Source organism: Anas acuta, chromosome 6 (assembly GCF_963932015.1).
Source record: "Anas acuta chromosome 6, bAnaAcu1.1, whole genome shotgun sequence".
Lineage (NCBI taxonomy): Eukaryota > Metazoa > Chordata > Aves > Anseriformes > Anatidae > Anas > Anas acuta.
Genome location: NC_088984.1, coordinates 10,032,070 through 10,053,656, shown reverse-complemented (window position 1 = coordinate 10,053,656; position 21,587 = coordinate 10,032,070). Strand labels below are relative to the sequence as shown.

The window sequence follows — 21,587 nt, the reverse complement described above, 5'->3', positions numbered from 1 at the left end:
ACGCACGCTGCCTCATCCCCAAGGAAATGCACTTTAAGTAAGTTGCTACCTGTTCGGCTTGTCTGGATTTGGCAGGAACATGTCCCGTGGAAGAGAGCTTTAATGTAAATGATGTTTTCAGTATGCTTATCTCTTACTCAGAAATAAATTAGCAATAATTGGGAGCCTGTGCCTTGCTGGTGGCTCTTCCTATTTATTCTGCTTCTCCTTGACAGCATTGCTCCTTCTATTGTAGTAACCACAGTCTGCAATTATTATAAAAATAACTAAATAAAGCTCGTACTCTGCTCAGCGTTAAATTTTCAATTAATATTTCTTTGCAAGACGACTCTCTTTATTGCCAGATCTAGCTAAACTGTTGTGATTCTAAACTACCAGCTTCAAAAAGAGCACAGCGCTGACACTTCCAGCACACCAAACGCACCCCTTGTGCCTGATCTTCAGTTGCAAGGAAGGTCGTGGCATCGCCAAGCACTGAAGGAGGCACGTCAGCTCCCCACACCTGTGGCTGTCCCTTGTCAGCTCCCATCAGGCGAGGGGCTTGAGCACGGCTCAGTGGGCTTGATGCTGGGGTTTCTGGTGCCTTGGGAAGTCAGGGTTATGACAACTGGGTGCTTGGGGGAGAAAATTACAAAGAACGAATTTTAGGTGATAAATAGGGAGACATTTCAGCGCGTAATGAGTAGGGACACTTTGCAAATTCACATTCTGAGCTCTTCTCATTTTGCTGACTTTTACATGGTGAAATATATTTTTTCCTATTGTGAGCTGTTTATTCACTTTCTGAATCTCCATAGCGTAGAGCAGGAACCTCCTGCTAATTTCTCTGCTCCAAAGTGGTCTGCAGAAAGACACCAAAGTGTTCCCTGGAATATAGCACAGTTGCTGTGGTTGGACACAAGCACTAAAAATAAAACCAATTGTAAGAGCAACACTTTCAAGCCTGACTTTTTCCATAGGTTAAGTGATTGTTTTCCATCTTTGCAAATGGTGAAAGCTGTAAGATGAAAGATGAATCCAGGGTTTATTTTCTGGTGCAGAACTGACCACTTCTAAGGGAAATTGCTGCTGAGTGAAAGTTTCCAAGAAAGGATGAAACATGAAGAAAACACTTTCCTGGTCATGAAATAAATAAATCGGAGAGTAAAGAAGCAGTTAAGTTAGTTACTTGGGAACTGCCATACCTATGAAATCTTGTCCTCATTCACTCCAGGTGTAGGAATGTAATAAGTTATAAGGAATAAGAAAAGGTGAAAATCTTTTCATTAATGCTGAAAATGCAAGATGCTGATACTTGGTGGTGTGTAGTGACATTGATGTGTAAAGTGTGGATGAACAATGTTGGGGTCTGGTGTAACCATCCCGTTCTCAGTGGATCATAGCAATTAAGATTCAGTGAAGCATTAACTTGACTTTCAGGGGATGTCACAAGGAAATTCTGCATTCTTTTAGAGTTTGGGATTTGTTCTTTTTCATTGTTAATACTAAAATTATTTCTCTTCATTAAAACTGTACAATCATTATCTAGCATTGAAAATCTACTCTGAGTCTGCAGGGCTGAGGTCTTGGCAAATAGTTCCAATCCAGCATGTCGTAATGAAGTCTTTACTTCATGCCTTTATCGAGAAACTATTTTAAGAAATACCTTTCCTGTGTGAGATGCAGAAGCAACACCATATATATCTACGAGCTGCTGAGTCTGAAGTTTCAAAATACGAATGAAAATCTCGCTCTAACATTTGGGAAGTTGAACTTTGCTGCTAGAGGTTTCTGTTTGTCTCAGCAATGTAAAACACGCACAAAGAAGAACTGAAAGAACAAGGCGGTCTTCCCTGCATCCAGTACTGCCTTCATCGCCTTGGTGGATCTGATGAGGATCAGCATTTGTTCAAATTTAGGTGGTAGGTGGGGGTCTGCAATTGCATCTTTTTGACTTTCTTAATAGCTGTGGACTGTGAGAAGTTCAAGTGACACAGATCTGCAGGGAAAACCTGAGCTGTGCTGGGTGGCTGCCACTGCTGGTAGGAGACTGCTTTTGTCTGGTGGCTGGTGGAGTCTCGCTGGTGGGGAAGAGAGAAGGAGAAACGTCGGCTTGAGGAGAGTTTAGCATGTGCAGGATTATTTAAAACACTCGTGTTTTTCTTGGACTAAATGGGCTTTCCTCAAACTGTTGTTTTTTAGAACAAGCTACTGCAAAATCTAGTGGTGATACTGAGACTTGAAATGTATCTTTCTTACATCCACACACTGAACACTTGTGTGCCTGCTTCCATCTGGAAAAGATATAATTGCATCCTTGTTTGGCTCCTTTAATTATCTCTTTGCAAAGGCCTCGGCTGGGAGTTTTGCCACTTACAATGCAAATATTCAAACTTAGGAGCATAAACTGTGCTTTCAAAGAACATTTTTGTAAACCTTTTATCATTTGGTAGTTTTTCAAAAGCGAACATGAGAACTTCTCAATGAACATGTTTTAGGTTTTTTAAACCCTCAGAAGGATTTTGTTTTCTTGTAGGTTGGCTGTAGTTGCTAATTAACTTCGTTAATTAATCATGCTATAGGGATGAAACATGCTTGATTAAAAATAAATAAAGCCATATAGCCACAAAGCAACGCTACTGATTTTTTTCCTATTTAAAAGCAAAGATTAAAAAAACAAGATTAACGCTGAAGCTGCATGTCAAATGTTCTTTGCATCTGAAAGGCTAAAGTAGCTGAAAGCTTGTTATTTTTGCAGCTCAGTCATAGTAAAAGTGCTTATCCAGTTGTAACACTTGTTAAAAAAAGGAAAAAAAAAAAAAAAGAAGTGAAAACTCACTGTGCTGAGGATGAGCTGGGTAATTTGGTCGTGCTTGTACACGAAGGTCCCACTTCTCCCTTGCCTCGTAGCTTACACGAAAACTTCCAGCGCTGCAAATTGGTGCTAAACGCTGTTGGCTCACAGCAGGATTTTGACCACATTTCTCACCCATGGCACTGGTGGGTATTTACAGAGGTAATGTGGGCACATTTACACAGAGCGGCTCACTGTGGGCAATGGGCCAGATGCGTCCCAAAACTGGATGGAGTTACCCAAGGGATTACCATGCTCTGGGGGCACATGGCATGCCCTGCACAGGTGAGGATGACCATCTGCTTGGGGCTGGTGCCCTGTGCCCGGATCCTTTGCCTAGAGGAAAGGAGAAAGAGCACTGGGACCCCTCTGAACAGGGAGCACGGAGCTTGCCTTCCTCTGTCTGCTTATTTGGAGGTGCCACTGCAACAGATAGCTCTTCTGCATCCCCTGGTGCAAGTTTTCCCATACATGATGATCTGGTTTATTTGTTGCTTTCTCCTGTTGAAGAGTCATTCCACTCCCAATAGCAGGAGTGTTGTAGGCACGGTATGGGAACGCCTGGCTCTGCCCTCCTTTGCTGGGAAAATTGTTCAGGAAGCCCCCTCTGACTCTTCCCCTGTAAGAATGGTGAAAATTGGATCTCATTAAGCGCAGCTCTCTTTGCTGATGGAGCTTGAATAGAATTTAGCTTTATAAAAGCTACAGAATTCCAGAAATGTGTAAATAAATCTCTGTTAGGGGTAAAATGGAGAGGGAAAAGCATTGTCCTCATTCAGGAGGAATAACTAAACCTATGCAGATTGGAAGTACATGGAAGACTGGTTCATGGATTGTTTCTTTGTTTGTTTCCCTAAATCAAATCTTTTCTCATAAAATATCTTCAGGCATTTGTTTTGCAATTAAAAAGTCAACTCCCCCTCAAAGGGTATGCAAGCTTTTTCCGCTAAAACATATTAGGGCATTGAACCAGTGCAAAAAGGCAACTGGCTATTTTTATTACATCCTTAAAATAGGTTTAACCAATGTTGTAAGTTGTGATACTGTGTGATAGTGTGACACTGACCAAGCAGGACAGAGGGAGGGTTACACGTGTGGTTTAGAAGCAGTTTGTAGGATACTTGCATTAAGGCTCTCTCTTATGTTATTGCCACTCCTCCATTTTCAGTCATTTTTCACATGTTCACAAAAGCATCCAAATATTCTGCAGTAACACAAATGCAGCCTCTCTGGGGTGGTGGCTGCGTTGTGTTTAGCTTTTGCCAATATTCATTTTTTTCAGCACTGTACGTTCACAGATCACAATATTACCAATGCCTACGATTACTCTGATGACCATTTGGGACCTCCTGAAAATGGGGGGATTTTGTTCCTTGTGGGTCTCCCATGCCACAGTATTCTGTAGTTCACAGACTTGGTACATGGTACATTCTCCCAGTCCATACACTGAAAACATCTCCCTTTCTGCACATACTAAAAGTGTAATTCCAGTCCTTTCTTACAACTTTTCAGGAGAACCTGTGTTGTGATTGCCAAATTCTTAATTAAGCACGTGAATTGCTATATGAGTCATGACAAAGATTTGGGTAAAGGCCTTGTACAAAAAAAAAAAAAAAGCTTAATAGAAAGAATAAAATTGCAAAATATCTACACTATGTTTAGAAATGGAGCATATTTATTTTAATTTTATGCATACATTTACTGATAATTTAACAGTCTTCTAGCTTGTGGTAATGCAGTGCAGCAGAGGCTGATGTGCAGGGCCGCAGGAAAACAAATCACGCGGCCTGATTTGCACGGTCTGCTTCCGTACCAGCAGCATGATGAGCTGTTCTGGTGTTTGAACGGAGCAAATGATGTTGAGATTCTGTTGATTTATTGCCAGTTCTGTCGGACTGCCACAAAATGAAACAATAACACAGCCATTAAATACCTCACAGAAATATGGCAGCGCTCTGCCAGGAGGGTTACCCGAGCGGCGTGCAGGAACGCCGCCGTGACGTGGATGTGGCGCGTCCTCTCCGGCAGTGAGAAATGAAATGCTATTCACACGCTTTTCTTTCCGTAGGGAGAAGCTGTCTGTGGCTCGGCTGCAGCGAGAAGTTGCACAAAGTAAGAGTGAAGGAACCATGGTAAGCTGCGGCACCCCTCTGCTTTGCGGTTCTTACTGTACTGCTTCTGTCCAGGCCTTAGGTCCATTTTGTCTTGCTGAAGATGAACACCCGAGTGTTAAGGCTGTCGTGGATGTAACGATGGGTGCCAACCATTCATACCTCTGAGGAAGCTCAAGGCTCTGTCTTGGCTTCTGGGGAAAGCTGCGGTAGTGAAAAGCTGTTTCCTTTTCCCTGCTGATGGTGCTCACTGGAATGGGAAGAGAGGCAAGCAAGACCATGAGCACAGAAGGGCAATTTCAGATCAAAATGTAGTAGATTTAGTTGCCTTTCGTTGGCCTTAAATCTTGGCCAGCTGCAGAAAAATGGAAGAGTGCAAGCATGGAAGCTTTAATTAAAAACAAAAAAGTCAATCCAATCAATTTGTAAATCATGTAATGCTCTTTGTATCTTCATTTTTCTCATAGCAGTTTGAGATTAGGCTTGTGAGCAAAAGTTGAAACGAGTGATTTTTGGTTAACCAGAGCTCTCAATTAACAGAGTGCCTTATCTCTTCAAAACAATTTTCTTTCGGAGCCAACATGTGCAGAATGTGCTTAATTACTTAATATCTGAGGAACTCTTCCCATCTGTTAAGAAGTTTGTTTGTCCCTGTCTTTGGATAAAATGTCGTAGGCTTCCATGGGATAACAAAGCAGAAGAGTCCCAAACCCAGATCCACTCCCTCAGACACATGTAGGAAGCTGCTGTTGATCTGAGTGGGTCTCATAGTTGGCTGTGAAATAATCTGGGGCAAAGCTTGTTTAACCTGGTGGAGAGAAGCTGTGTAGGATCTGTACGCTCAGCTAGCTGTGTGCTTCCAGGTCCTTAAAATCCCAGCTGCCTCCGGTGAGTGCATTTTATAAATCATTATTAGTGATCAATGCAATGCAAGAAGGTTTGGAGGGATGTGGGTGACAGACAGGAGAAACCTGCCATGAGCCATATGACGATAGCCACGTGCAGCTCCATAACGGAGGAAGGGTGGCTGACAGGGGGCTCTGCAGGGACAGGAGCCTTGGCAATCCTCATGGCTTGTAGTGAGGGGAAGGAGGGCAGTGGGATTTGCACCAAATCCTGCTGTGTGCCAGGCATGGTGCAAGCATTACCCCAAGACCCTTGGGTCTGTGCTGGGGCTGATTTGGCCACCAGAAAGTTTTGAGAGTTCGGCAGTCAGGCAGATGCGGCACTTGGCTATGGGGTGCGTGTTGGGGCAGAAGTTCTCTAGGAACTGAGAAGCAAACTTCTGTCACGTTGAGCTGTAATCCAGCAGCTGATAACCACGATGTAACTCCTGCTGACTTCAGAGGGGATTTTGCCTCAGGAAGGATGGCAAAGATCAGGCATGGGGTTTAGAATTGCATTTTAGTTTCCAGCGTAAACAATTTTCAAAATCTGAAAAGAGCTGTTTACTGTATTTGAAGTGTTTCCTTTAATTTTTTTTTTTAAACCAGTTTTCCCTTGGAGGCATAGAACTAATATAATATATTGCATGTAAAATACACTTAGCGGGATAATTCAAGACTTCATGAAATAAGCAACAGTGATTAACCTTCTAGACCTGGTAATGCTTTTGGTATATGCAATTCCAGAGACCCCCTATTTTTAGTAGAAAACCTATAATTTGTAGGTTGTCACTCTCCTGAAGTAACTTATAGTGGAAGAAGAGTTGTCATAACAAGTGAACTGCTGCAAGACCTATCTGCCTGATAAATGACACTCAGATTCAAAGACCATTACAATTCCTTTTATTTACTATTCAGTAACTTTGCTTACATACTTTTTGGACTCAAGAAACAGCACAGAATAATGGGAATCGATCTTCCTCTGTCCCAGCAGCTCTCAGCAGCTTGGAGATGATAACATGCCTTTGGGAGAGGGCTGCAGCAGGGCAGGGAAGCAGTGGGGCCTCTGAAAAAGCCCCAGGCTTGGGCTTCTGGCCTTGGTGTCGTACCCACCTGGTGGTTTCATCTCCTGGGGGTCAGGAACGCCGGGTGCCTTTTCCTGCGGGCTTGTGAGATTCCTCACACGGCACTGCTAAGTAGAGTGTGATTTTGGATAATTGGTTGCGAGGCTGAGTGCTGTAGCCCGTTACAAGCTGACAGGTAGCTCCCCAGGGGTGCAGCCTCTCCCCAAGGTAAATATCAGACTGTTTTCCTGCTCTTTCCCGAGGGGTCATTTCCACAATTATCCTGCAACTACTGCCGAGGCAGAGTGCGCCTGGAGAGACAATTGCTTTGAAGCAGCTGATGTATGGAAACTTGCCTGTGTCTCAGAGCTCAGAACCGGTAATTTTAATACGAAACACAGCAGTCATTAATTAACATTAATGAACTCAGCTGTGAGCAGTGTGGAAGCAGTATGGGTCCGGGAGATGGAGTATCTGAATGCAGGGGAGGCCATGGACCAAGTAACTCAGGTAGGCTGCGTTCCTGGGCTATTGAGCACAGAACCTGAACCGCCGGCCGGTCTCAGGGCACATTCTTAGGAAAGATGCACAGAGAAATTTTGGAGGGGGATTTTGGGCAGAGCAAGCCTTTGGCTTTGGCCTTTTGGTGAGCTAACGAGTTTGTTTGGGAAGGGCAGGGGTGACAGCAGTTGCTGCTATTAGCACTGTGCTGTCTCGCACGGAGTACACGGTGTGGGATGGGTGGAAAGCAGCCTGCAGGAGGAGCCGTGCCGCCTCTCCTGCCTCTGCAAACCGCACGAAACATCACCCAGCCTTCTGCAGGGGGGCACCTCATTTAGCACCGTGCCAGTGCTCCTTCCTTACTTCAAAGAATTTTACATTTTATTGGGGTTTTGCAATACAGATGGGTCATGAGTGTAAGAGGTGGTGGCATTACACCAACCCACGGCCACTTCTAGGACAAGCAGAGTCAGAGGGCCAGAGGTGTTTGTCCCTGGCACCACATGGCTGCAGGATGGGGTTCGGCCTGCCCTGCCTGCTCTCCGTTCGGTGCCTGTTTGATCGCAGTGTGAGAAAGTTGTGCATAGACTTCACTATTGCCTTCCCTGCAGGAATCATGTGCAGAATGTGCTATTTATGATTCGCTTCCCTGCACGTGGGCCCGTCGGTATTTGTGGTCTCTGCATTTCTCATGTGGTCCCTGGAAGCTGAGGCAGGGATCGCTGTGGCAAGGCCTGCTCGGACACAGGAACAACATCAAACGATCAACGCTAAGCATGTACTGTAGAAACTAGTTAAGCTGTGATATCTTTGCTCAAAAAGGGATTTGTACATCTGTGTAAATAACACGGTGAGTGATGAGGGAATGTGGTTTTTATGAGGAGACCTTTTTTAAAAGCTAAGGCTAAAAGATCAGGTATGCTGTACTGTGTGCGATACCAGTGTGTCAGCTCCACAACAGTCCCTGTAGAAATGTATTTTTTCCCATGTCCCAGACATGTATTTTTCATGACTGGATTATTGGAAGTAGATATGTACCAGAAGATACTCTAAAGAAGAGAACAAATGAAGGTATTGCACTTCAAGACTAGTGTTCATCACCAAAAATATGAGCTGACTCTAAGATCCCATTTTTTCCATATGGTTGTAAAGAAATTGATACCTCATACGTAATATTGCATGAATGTGCATTATAAATTGTTTGAATTAGGAGAACCAAATAAATTTAGGCTGTGAATACCTGACATTTGCTCAAGTTTCTCATCAGTAAATATTAATGATTAGTCATTACCAGAAGACACATCTGCTCTGCTGCCAGTCAAGCTACTGGAAACACCAGCAGCAGTGAGCCTAGCTGTGGTGTGGCTCTTTTGCTTGTGGCCTTCAGTTCTTTAATGTGAATTTAAGAAATGTTCTTAGTCATGTTACTTGTGACTCATCAAAGATATTTTACCTTTCTGTAAAGGAAAAGAATACGATCACTTCATGTGTGTACAGTGCGTATGAATTTGATGGAGACTGTGCAGGTGTCTCCTTTATTAAAATTAACAGCTTTCCATACAGATGAAGTGTTTATTTCAAAAGATCATAAAAGCTAGAAACTGTTTTAGTCAGTCCTCTTTTATTTATTTATTTTTGACTCATTAAATCCAAATGTTTTTACCAAACCTTAAGTGCCTGACTTTGGATCTTTAGGACACAGAACAATACCAGGAAAAGTGTTCATTTTTGTGAGATTTTATTAACAGTGAACAATGCTGGGTTAGGAAAAATACAAGAAAAATGATTCCATAGTTACATAGCAGAGTCTTTGTGATAGATTAAGTGTTGTGTTAGCAGACATCTAGATTACCTTGAGTGAACCAAACATACACAGAATTACATCATGTTTTAATAACTTCAGTTAATAATTACCTAGAAAAAGTTCAAGATTTTATTTATTCGATCCTTTTATATTCATACATGTTACAGGGTTGCTTCATTAGTTTGTACTTCTGCATCCAAGTACTTTAAATCTACTCTATTTTCCATTAGTTCAGTGGCCTGTAACCTACACAAAAGAAATTGTGCCACTTTGGCAATTTAGCTGTGAAGGTTAAAGTGGGATGATGGCGCCTTTTATGTGTACATGGCTTTCACTTAGGGTGGGCCCTAGGCTCTGATTTACCATGTGTCCCGCTGCGTATTTAAGTGATGCAAAGTGATTATCGTGGGCTCTTCCCGGTGTCTGTCTATTCCACACCTGCACCCTTTTGTTAAAAACCACCATGTTAACTGAATGTGAGGTCCCCACTGAATAGGTTTCCACCCTCTGGTAATCCTTCTGCATTAGATTGATTTATGAATGTATCAGATTCTTTGTTAGCATGTAAACCACTAATTAATTTAAAGCTCTCTGTGGAAAAATTAAAGCCCTGGTTAAGGCTTTCAACAGGCTCAGATGGTGCTAATAATGGAAAAACAAGTTATATTAATGAGTTCTGATGCGATCAGCACAATTCTTGCTTTACAAACAGTTTTTGCTATAAAATACTAGAGACTGCAAGTTTCAAAATAAAGACTGGAAAAAGTAAAAGGAAAAGGCAGGAAAAGTCTCCCTGCAGTAAGATACCCCACTATTACTAGGAACGGAGTCACTTTTGCTTGTTACAACTTTTTAAAATGTAATTTCCCAGATATACATAACAGCCTCTTGTAAAACTGCTGGGATTGAAATGCAAACCAGTCTTTTTCCCGGATTGAAGCTGAACTTCTAATGTAATCAGCTGTGATAAGATCTCTCTCTTGCTCCCTCTTCTCATCATGGGCTGCTGAACTGGAGCATTCACAAGGAGATGGATGTGCTAGAGTGCAGAAAAGGTCTTGATTGAAATCTTATGAAAATCAGTAGAGACTCTGACCATATTCTCTACTTTTCCAAGCTCCAGGTTGTTTTGTGTGTAATTTCAGTTGTTTCCTCTTTCACCTTAATGTAGGTATGAGGTTTTGGTGAGAAGAAAGAGGAGATCAGAGCCCTGCCTGACGATGCTTTGTTGAGCTGAAGCGAAATGAAGTCAGAAACAAAAAGCTAAATCTCCGTCTTTTTTTGCAGGAAGCTGGAAATGTGCATTTATAGGGGCAGGCCATGATTATAGGAAGTTGCCCTTTTTCTGCACCTGTTCCCCCTCCAGAAAGCTGTGTGTACCACTCCTGGCTCCCAGCACAGTCCAGGCACCCAGTCTCGTGCCACATTCTGGCTGTGCGCTCAGCGCCAAAGCTGATGCTCACGCTGCCCCGCTAATCGTCAAGCAGGGAGCATTCTTAAAAGGAGCACAGGCAGCATTTTCAGAGGCCCAGCCCCTCACATCTGCACCAGGCACCTTGCCCTTATGCCCAAGAGGGAATCGTGAGGTTGTGCATGAGCTCCAGCCTGACGGATGGCAGCACGATGCGATGAGCGGCCGCGGCCGGGGGGCACTCGCTGTCATCGGCATGATGGGTCCGCACCATGGCCAGGGGCAGCCGGGATTGCTGCAGAAGCACCCGGATCAGGCAAAAATAGATGATATTTAGTAATAAATGAAGTGTTAAAGATGAGGTACAAAAGGCTAAATTATCTTTCCCAACTCCTGGGTTCTTACATCTATGAAATCATCTATCTGTGCTCTAATTAGAAAGTAGCAGAGAGAGAGGCAAAGCCGCTGTTGTAAAATGTCTCTTTGAATATTCAACATCCTAAACCTAAGAAAGGAGCAGTCTGACCCTCGTGCCTTCTCTGTGAAGCTGTGTGTTTATACAACCAGCCATGCTGTCTAGCTCCTCTTTCTTAGAAACTTTGTCACATGGCCGTCAGAGAAACTAGGTGGCATTAGTAGTAGTTAACATCAATAATGGCTATTGAAATTCTCTGCGAACCTGCTTTAATGCTCCTGGACCTCATTAATTGTCCATACCTCATTAGTCCAACTGTCCTTATCCACAACTTAGCAGTTTCATTTTTAGTTGTTTTAGAATTTTTAGTCCAGGAGAGGATTTTAGTTCTTTTTAGATCTTTACAACTCCTAAGTGTGTGTTTGTCTGTGCATGCATGTATGTGTGTATATATATGTATGTATATACGTACATACATATTTGGTTTGGTTTCTACAACTTTGCAAGCACATTGACATTTTATTTTTTTACTTTATGGATTTTATGAATCTAATGATTCTTCATGAGCTAAGGTAGTTAGACCTTTCAAGAGTTACTTTAAAGTTAAATAAATAAATAAATAAATTGCTCACTCTTCTGAAATTGAAGTAATAAAAGCCTGATTATGTCTGCTCAGAATAATTCTGCCTTTCAGGCCTATGTCAGTTCCTGGTTAATTAATTTCAGAGCCTGGTTTGGTCACCAAATTGAACAATAAATTGTAAGGAGCATATTCGTTAAAACCAATTTACTTTCAGTCTCGTTGTTTAAAATGTAATAGAAATGGTGTGAGCATATACAGGGATAAAAAGATGCCGGTCAATTCCCCCTGCCCCAGTTAGTGGCCTTTCTGAATCTGGCTTTCAACCAGGAGAGGGAGCTACGTTCACTTACAATAACACCTATGTCCAAAGCCCTGTTAAAAAGCAAACCATCTGTTCAAGCGCAGAATATGTGACTTACTGTAAAAGTAGAACACAAACTCAGTCACTTTTGGTTCACTGGAATTTATGGGTTTTTGTTTGTTTAGTTTCTGAGATGGAAAATATTAGTTACAGTATTTGAAAATAAGCTGAGCTTTGCAGGGACTCTTGGTGCTTGGCACTGTAAAGGCAGCGATACGCTCTCCTCACTTTTGGTATTCTCTTGCTGCACTTGCCTGGGATGCTGCTGTAGGTGCCAGCACTGAGGAAGACCATAGTTAAATCCAAAGGAGCAGAAATAAATTTTGCCTCTCCTGCTGGAACCTACCAAAGTGGTCTGTCTCTCCAGCAAGTCTCTGGAAGTATTTAGTCAACATAAAAAAAGAGAGAAATAGCATTATATAAGAATCATTGAACAGAGAAAAAATATATATACGAAATGCATTTATATAAGGTCTGAAAGGCAATCTGTAGAAAGTATGTCATAAACTAAATTGCCCTCAAGTGGAAATTGCCATTTATACATTAGATAACAAAGGCAGGGGATGTTGAAGGCAGCACAGAAAAAGCACATGCAGTCTCATAGTAGCTATGGATATATTTGCTATCAGAGCGGCAGTTGGCTTCAACGTGAAGCAAATCCCACTTTATGACTCGAAACAGCTGTACCCCGCTCTAGGCAATACCTCACTGCCTAATAGGAGTGATGCGCACATGCACTAATAACAGTGAATTGTAGCCATTTTCATATCAAAGGTTAAGCTCTGCAATCCTGAACTCCTCCAGGCAATGGCATGAGTTGACTCCGGGAAGCTGCACACTCACTGGATTAATATTCTTGCAAGGATGACCTGAATAGAGCCGTCGTTCTGCAGCCCGAGCAGGCAGAGTGTTTACGGGCAGCTTTTCCCTAATGCCGGAAAGCAATCTCGGCTAGCGCTGAATTAGTCGCAGCATCTGAGGCTCTGAAGAGGAAAGGTGAGTGGATAAAGTGGGCCAACAATTGGAATTTCCTGCGAACTGGGAAGGTAAATTTATTCAGATTAATAGGAGCGAAACCCCTGTGATACACTTGGTGTTGTTTTTTGTTTGTTTGTTTGTTTGTTTTAAATAAACCTCTTTGTTAGTATTTTTAGGTTTTGTTCTCCAATCTTGGTAGGCCCTCTTGTAAGACCAAAGAACTGTTGTCTTTCTGGTTTCAGTCCATTGATGCAGCTCTGGTCACAATATCCCTCCAAAAAATTGCAGCCTTTTCCTCTTACAGCATCTGTATCAACTCTTCCAGTGGTTCTGTGGGTTGTTGCTTTGCAGTTGCCCTCATGGCAGTTGGAGCCAGTTACTGATTTGTTGCGTAGAGCATGGCTAAAACAGGGCAGAGAGGGTGCGGCCAAGCAGCAATATTGATTCCCTGAATTTGCCTCTGTCTAATCAAGCCAACCAATGCCAGTGAGCACTTTCACTGCTGGAGAGATGGAGAAAGTAAGGTTTTAATTTCTTCATTGTTGTTATTATAGAAATGTGAACTTAAATATAACTTTTTTTTTTTTTTTTTTTTGTATGTGGCACTAGGTAATACACAAACCAAGGCGCTTTTTTGTCTGGGTCCCACAGAATGACCTTATTTTCCAAATGCAGAAGAAAAGGTTATCAGGAGAGAGAGAGAAACAAAATTTCTGCATGAGGAAGGACAAAGTTTATGTACCAAGAGTATTGCTCAGTTGTGATTCCATTAAATGCCCATTTATTTAAATGAATGCAGTGCTCTTGGAGCTTGTACCATTAAGTTGGTGCTGACCCTTAGAATGAGTCAGCTCAAGCAGTGCTTTAGATTGCATCGTATTAGAGGAAAACTTCACTGCACCAGCTCTGTTCAGCATCTCGTGCAATGGAGTCCTGGTCCATGCTTGAGTTCTGCAGCACCAAGGTAACATCAAAATGTATCAGTGTCTTGACCGGTTCCCAAAACATATATATATGTACATATGTGTATATACATATATATATATATATATATATATATATACAGAAAATATTCTATTGGAGATGAGTGAAACAGAGAGAGAAGAAGCTGGAAAAAACTATTTGCCTGTTTCAGAGCACAGAGCGCTTTTTGAGTAGACATGAAAACCAGTCACAGCAACCAGAGCAAGACTTGGACTTGTGACTGTTCTTTATGCCGTAAAGCAGAGGTTTACTTTGTTGTTTTGTTTTGTTTTGTTCTCTTGGCATTTAGTAATCACCTTGCTCTCTGCAACTTCGGGTCAAGGTTTAGAAGAAATATTAAAATAGAGCGAGGAAATTGTATGTTAAACTTGCATAGCTTTGCATAGATCCATGTGGCTTGAGCTATCAACTCTGATTCTTCCTCTCTTTTCCGCCCTACTTCAGTTTCATAATCTTTAATTCAGTTTTTGCTTTGTCAGGAATTTGCTTTTACATACTTTATGTTTGTTTTGGCTCTCTGCTCACTGCATTGTGATAAAGCATCTTTTGATATTCTATGGGATCTTTCATAACGAAGATCTCATGACATAGTTTTCCAAGTCTGGAACTGGTGATCAGACTTGCTTAAATGTCCTGCGAGAGGAGACTGTCTAGACTGTGGGAATGACTGTGATGTTTGGACTGTGTTATTTCCATACCACTTGGCATGTTGCACTCCGCAGTTATTCTGGAAACTAATACAAATAAAAGTACCAGGCCTGATACAGGGCCTTACCTGGCTGTGAAGCGGCTTTCACTCATTCTCCAAACTGTGCTGCTAAGTCCTTCTCTCTTTCAAATACCTGCTGTGGCCTTCAGATAACCAGGTGGATAAAATCTCTACTCGCTGTTCTCATTAAAGGCCATATTCTTCTTTAGCGTTAGCATTGTACAAGGCAGGATACTACCTCCGCCACCGAATTCTTTAATAATCTTGGCAAATGCTTAATGTCTGATCCAAACAGCTTATTTGTCAAACAGCCTTTATTCTAACTTTTCTGCTGGCTGTGTGATTGCCAGTGTAGGTAGTGAACTTGTTGGGGAAGAGGCAGGATCTTACTACGCTTGTAAGTAGTGCTGGGAGCCATTTGGAGCCCGGGGGTGCTGATGTGCTGTGGATAATCACAGCCCAGCCACTTGGGATGAATACTGAGAGGGAATTTGGCTCAGTATGCACAAGCCGTGCAGCAGGCGTTTTGTAATTACATCTTTACACTGCAGATTTGTGATTGGCATCCATGGTGACACTGCTTATTTAGAAACGATTTCTGAGTGCCAGAGAAAATTTGTTATCTCTTGGGAACATCCTGTTTCTGGTAGTATCCATTAACAAGCGCCCTGGAGCGCTGGCTGGCAGAGTTTTCCAGTTAAAAAACTTTCCCCGTGGCTGTCGCTGGCGGAGCAGGTCAGGATTCCCAGGCTGTTGCTGGAAACCTTGTGCTACGTCCAGTTGCCCAACAGATGTTGCTGAGGTGATGTTACCCCTTCGATGGAAAACTTGTCATGTGGGAGATACCGTACGAGAAGATGTGCCTTAAATCTGAAGCTGAAAAGGATTTTCAGGCTAAAACTGGCTTTTCAGAGTTGTTGGTTGCATTCAGCAGCTGTATGTTACAGCAGCTGGTAAGGGCAGCCTGCTCACAAACTGGAATATGTAGGAGGAGGTGAATGAAAGTTGAGGTGCGAAGAAGGAGTGTACGTGTAAAACACATTACAAAAGGAAGAGCTTTATACGGGACATAAACAGGTTTGCAGAAATATCCGTGTGAACCCTGAGGAAGCAAGAACATCAAGTTTCTGGAAATTTAATGCAAACGGGATGAAGAAACTTCTCTCAGCTTTATTCTTCCCGTGTAGCTCCTGACTTGGTTCTGGATGCCAGGGCTGGGGCAGAGCCACCAGTACTAGCTGGGATTCACCCCCCTGTCCCCACAACAGCCGAGTAATTGACCAAAACTCTGGCGCACCCCAATTCCAGTCAACCCAGCTCTGTTTGACTTTGCCTCTGTGGTCAGTGCAGCTGGGTTATTTCTTTCAGCCCTATTTAGATAAAGATTGTTCATATTTCACCTCTATGGAAATTGATATCGAGCCTGATGTCTTGAGTGAGTTCCAGGAAGTACTAATATTTTACAGCGGTCCACAGAAGCATTAGTGAACAGCAAATTTCCTGTTTTGCAGATAAACAGCAACATTTCTTTCTCACCACAGCTTAAGCACTGTATAATTACAAGTAGTTTGCTCTTCATACTTCTTACACCCAGTGGACAGACAAATGTGGCTGTGAACCAGGCAATCTCAAGAGCATTGCTGAGCATTCGTGATTTGGGGAGGTGGCTCTGTTGCTTCTACAGAGCATCTGTAAGGGAACCTTGTGTGGAAGCGATGGGAAGCCTTGATGTGCTGGCCAAAACGTACCAAAAATTTAGCACGATTCCCCTGACTCCTATTCTAGTGCTCTACACAATACAATACATGTGGAAGGTCTCACTTGGAAAGAACATGGCATGTTAATTATGTGATTAAGTGTTTTATTGTTCAGAGACAAATCTTCTCTCAGCCTAATAGCTGCACCTCCTTCTTTATGATATTTTCAACCAGTGTGAAGGTGGAAGAGGCAGCAGAGAGGAGAGTCACACTCTTTGGTTTTAGTAGTTGGCACTTTCTGTAAAGAAAGAAACGCCTTTTCTATTTTTCTTCAAGAAAATCAAGCAGTTGTAATTGTCAACATTTGCTGTTAGGTTGGAAAATAGCAGACTTTTTAGTCATGTCGTAAATGAGAGATGAGTACATGACTAAGCGCAATTAACAAATTAGAATAAACTATGGTTAGATGAAGTAAAACTGTTATATCCTATGTAAATAGATAAACATGGCAATGAAAACCAGAGAGCTCGATGTCAGAGGCTTTGTATCTGGTTTTGATCTGCTCCTGTAGAAGTACACCTACCCCAGCTGTCCTAGTAAGGGAAGGAGACTGAAGGGGTAGAGCCTGGCTGCTGCTTAGAGTCGAGCTGAAATTGGTCTGTGGAAACTTGAACAGACATTGAAGTGAACCTATTACTGAAAAGGGACTCTGCAAAATGCTATCAGGTTGTGATACAGTCTTTCAATTACTCTGGTTGGACCAGTGAACAAATGAAAAACACGATGCAAACTTGTTGTGTTTTTTTTTTTTTTTTCTTTTCTCTCTTTTTTTTTTTTTTTTTTTTATTTCAAGTTCTTCCATCTACCAGGCTTGCAAACTCAGTCTGGCCTCTGCAAGTGATGTCAGTTCTTCTGGATGAGTGCATCATCAGCCCTCATAAAGATTTTGCAGTGGCAGCTTGGTTAAAAATACCATTTAAGACATGCCAGCCAACAAAAAATGCACCATATTTCCCCATTGCTTACAGCAGTGCCTGCAATGCCTAAGGAGTGAAAACGATAGAGGTCCATTCGTCAGAAAACTAAAGCAATAGGCCTCTGGAATACGTGCATGAAACAGCTGAGTAAATAAGGTGCCTTTTTTTGCAGTTACTTACCAGCCATAAATGGACTCTTCAAGTGAACACAGAAAAAATTGTAATAAGATCTGACATGTTCATGAGCAATGCTGTAAAGAGCCTGGGAAATAGAAATGCTAGATGGAAAGGTAGCTAGCAGCAAAACAGTGTTGCCGGAGGTGTTGAGTGTGTCAGCTGAGAAAGGCAAAAAGAAGTGTGTCTGGAAACTAAAATATCAGCATATCCCAGATCCGCGGGGGCTTGGTGGCACTGCAGATGTTTCTGAGCCACTTCTGACAATCATTATGATCTGTTCTGCATCTTCCGTCCTCCCAATTCTTGTTTAGCCTGACATCTACTTCAGTTAACTTCTTGATATCCCATTTATTAGCAGAAAATATGAATACATTCATGAGAAGTTCAGAGAGGGAAGAAATGCTAACTGTCCCTAGCATCAGGGCAGGGAACGCATGCTACTCCCTGCTTCTGCGTAAATACCAGAGGTCCCCGGAGCAGTGAAGCACAGTTCCACTGGCCTTTCCCATTACACCAAATGAAACTCTTAGAAGTTATTTATTTATTTTAATGCTTATCCTGTGCTCTGCTGCTTATCTCGTATCTCTCTAACCCAGCTCCAAGTGGGAAATGCTCAGTTCAGCCACGTGCCCGTTTGTTCTGTGAGCACCCAGCCGTTTAGGAAAGAAGCCGTTCGTATCATCTAACAAACACATTGGTCAGTTACAGGGGGGGAAAAAAAACACATTTGCTTTGGGTATAGGCTCACGTTCATTTCAGATAAGCGGAAGTAATTTACGCTGTGACAGTAACGCCAGCAGAGGTGGCGAGGGTCACAGCACTGCTCCGTCGCCTGCCTCTGCGCACAGGGGACTTCAAAGCTCGTTTGGTGGTGGGCTGGCAGCCACGGAGGTGTCAGTCCGTCACAGTTCACGTGCTGAGCAATACCCTGTTATACCTCTATTAGCAGTTCCAAGAGTGAATTATAAGCGTAAGGATTTTTGTGTTTGGGCTGGTATCCATAGCTGCTGGGAACGGCAGCCAGCATTACCTGTGGTTTGACCTAGCCCAGAGAGGTGCTGCTCTGGGTCGTGCCTGCAGCCATGAAGCATAAGCCACACGGTGCTCGTTAAGCAATGAAGACACTCTGCACAGCTATGTGGATTGGACTGTAATTAATCTTGGGGATTAATCAGCTTGGAGAAGTTGATTGGTTTCTGATGGCCGATAAGTCCTGGTGCTAATCACAAGTTAATGAAAATAGCACTGAACAAAGTAGCACAGTACTGTAATAAGGTTCTCCTTTGTTCTTTATGGGACTTTATTTTTTCTTTCTATGAAATCACAACAGTGCTTAGGCTGGAACTTCATCTAAACTGACAGCAATTATCTACTACTTAACTATAAAACACAGCTGTGCCCTATCAAAAATTAAACGTCATCTGAGCATGTGCAAGTGTGGAAACAACCCTCTGTCATACAGCCAGACCTGTGTGTTCAGTGCTAGTCCTGCCCCCGTCAGGTCCTGTGAGGACAGGTACCTTCTGACCCGTCCTTCCACCAGCAGAAGGAACATCAGAAGGGCACACTACTCTTCTTTTTGGTTCCTGTCTTGCTCTTTTTACTCTTCTACTTTGTTTGGCCTTTGCCCAGCACAGCAGCAGAAAGCAAGCATAAAGCAGAGACCTGTCTGCTGCTGGCAGCTCCAGCCCCAAGCAATACCAGCCCCACCAGGACTCTTCCTTCAGGTTCTGCTGGCCTTCTCAGGGACGTGGTCAACAAGAACAGTGAAAATGGCTGGTATTCATTCCTCAGTTCCTTCCTCTGCCTCCAGAAGGGATGGGTAACTCTCTGCAGCCGAGTTTTTGAGCAGCAGAGGAAAATGTGGAAGAATAGTTCATGTTTGTCTCTGTTGGTTGTAGAATGGTAACAGTAAAGAAACATAATTTTAATTAAATGTTTTGCTGGCCTACTGGTTTTCTTGCCAAAACGCTCTTCCCTAAGTGAGAGTTTTCTTTATTTACAAACTTCCTTGACTTTTTTTTTTTTTCTAGATAGTTGTTTTGAAAGCATTGCTGTAGGGCACAAAACAACACGTAAAGCGCTTGAGAGAACTTTAGTCAATGTTCTGCCTGCGCTGCAAGTTAAAATAGCATTAAAAAAAAAATCCCATGTCTGTACTTAGTTAGACATCTTAATATAATCATGTCACCTTATCAAAAAAATGTGTAGCAAAGAGCTTGGAATTATAATCAGCTATTAAAACTTAACATGTGTTAGGGGAGAAAAAAATTTCCATTACATTACATATTACTTGCACTGGTTCTCATTTTGGTATTGACAGAAGTTTGTTCTGCACGCTTCTGAATACTGGGTATTCATATGAGTTATCTCTGTCTTAATACTGTTTCGAAGTTTTTACTTGATCTTGAAAAACATTACATTATGTTTAATTTAGGGAAATGAAATTTCTTTAATTACTGTCTGTTGAAGCTATTAAAAGCTCAATTACATTTGCAAATTCATTTTTGAAAAGCATTATCATTTTAAGATTAATAATTAAAAAAAAAAAAAAAACTTGATCTGTGTGGGACTTCCTTGTTCACTAAGAGTATTCTCTTTACACTCGTCCCCTGTGAGGAAATAATATATCCAAAATGGAATAAGAATTAGGCTGAGGACGGAGGATCAATACCAGTCTTGGAAATTGGGCTATCAGTTGTGAATTTGAGTGAACAGCAATTGTTGTATGACGGAGACAGGATTAAAAATAAAAAAATAAAATAAAAATCCTTGCCTTTGTTCAACTTTGAAAATGTGATCTGGAGATGATCTTCAAGAAGTTCTAGCTAATGGTGGCTACTGGGGATGCAGGTGGTTCATCTCCATAAAGCGTGTCCGCAAATGGTGCGAGTCGCTGTGGTCGATTGGGTGTAACCCAATAGACGTCTACAGGTGTGACTCCAGGAAAGGTGGTAAAAGAAAAGTCAACCATATACTTGCCTTCAGTTGATTCTGGAAGACTAGGAGTGGGTTTTGGTGTTGGTGTTGGTTTTTATTTTACTATATTTTCAATGGCAATTCCAATTTTCTGTGGCCTTTGTTGCATGTTTCACAGAATTAAAGAGCTGTTGGCAGTAAGAGCTTCCTTTCCAAGGGGTGGCCGTAGTTGTCGAGGGAGATGGGCAGGCAGTAGTGCTAGCCATCTAGCTCTGCATTGAAAGGCTTTATGAATTATTCTGTTAAAAAAATCTGTAAAATAAATGTTACAACTCCAACTATATATACAGCGCTGCTCATGTAATAGCCTGCCTAATTCAGATTAATTGTAGGCTTGCAATGATAAAGGAGCTTCAGCACAGCAGTTATTCTGTTGTACAGATGCAATTAAATCTGTATCAGTGCAGCATAAATAATGCTAAATTAAGTTGCTGTCCTGCCACATGGTGGCAATTTTGAGCTACTGCACAATGAAAGGCAGCGTTACTTTATTCGGAAGTAGTAACCATACCAAGAAAGTGTTTCTAATTTACTTGAATTGCTCTGGAGCAGTGTTATCACCCAAGAATATAAAGTCTGTAAACTACTGTCACTAAAATATCACTAGTAATAATAAATGTTTCCTATCCTGCTATTCATCTCAGAGCCAAGCAAAGCCTGAAGTTTACATCTGGTAGTCACGGAACACACGCGCTAGTCTGTTATGGGGCAAAAGGGAGAGATCTATCAGCATATTAAAACTTAATAGTGAAAAATAAATTATTTGCTTGAAATTACTCACTTTAACTGTTTATAAGGCAGTTTTAGGAAATGCTAATACAAATTATTTAGTGCCAATTAGGTTTTCCTGGCTTATTCGGGGCAGCTTGTCATTTTGGGAGCAGAATCCTATTCCAGAGAGTCATCATTTTTTCTTACTGGAATGAAAGAGCTAGAAGATACCAGCCTAAAATTCAGAGATGCTTTTTATACTGTTTATATCTTGCTGTTGCAGAGCTTTAGTGGGAATAAGGTTAGGAAAAATAATTACATCGTGAAATAATTGGGGAAAAAAATTAGAGATGTAACATAAGTCAAAGAATTGTCTTCTTAAGCCTCTGTGGTACAAGCCTGTATCAG

At 42.0% G+C, this 21,587-nt stretch overlaps 1 protein-coding gene across 27 annotated transcripts in view; it reads left to right on the top strand.

Annotated features, from left to right (window-relative positions):
* Nucleotides 1-21,587, top strand: part of NCKAP5 (NCK associated protein 5) — a 435,214-nt gene that overhangs the window by 217,140 nt on the left and 196,487 nt on the right. For 21 of the 27 annotated variants that reach the window (XM_068687313.1, XM_068687308.1, XM_068687306.1 and 18 more), the window contains one exon: nucleotides 4,902-4,965. The exons of 1 other annotated variant lie outside the window; for it this stretch is intronic. In XM_068687313.1, coding sequence (XP_068543414.1) covers nucleotides 4,902-4,965 — 64 coding nt within the window. Of the gene's footprint in view, nucleotides 1-1,809; nucleotides 1,902-4,901; nucleotides 4,966-12,771; nucleotides 12,964-21,587 lie in introns of those variants that run through there. 5 more of the 27 variants (XM_068687317.1, XM_068687305.1, XM_068687327.1 and 2 more) reach the window with 4 other exon arrangements.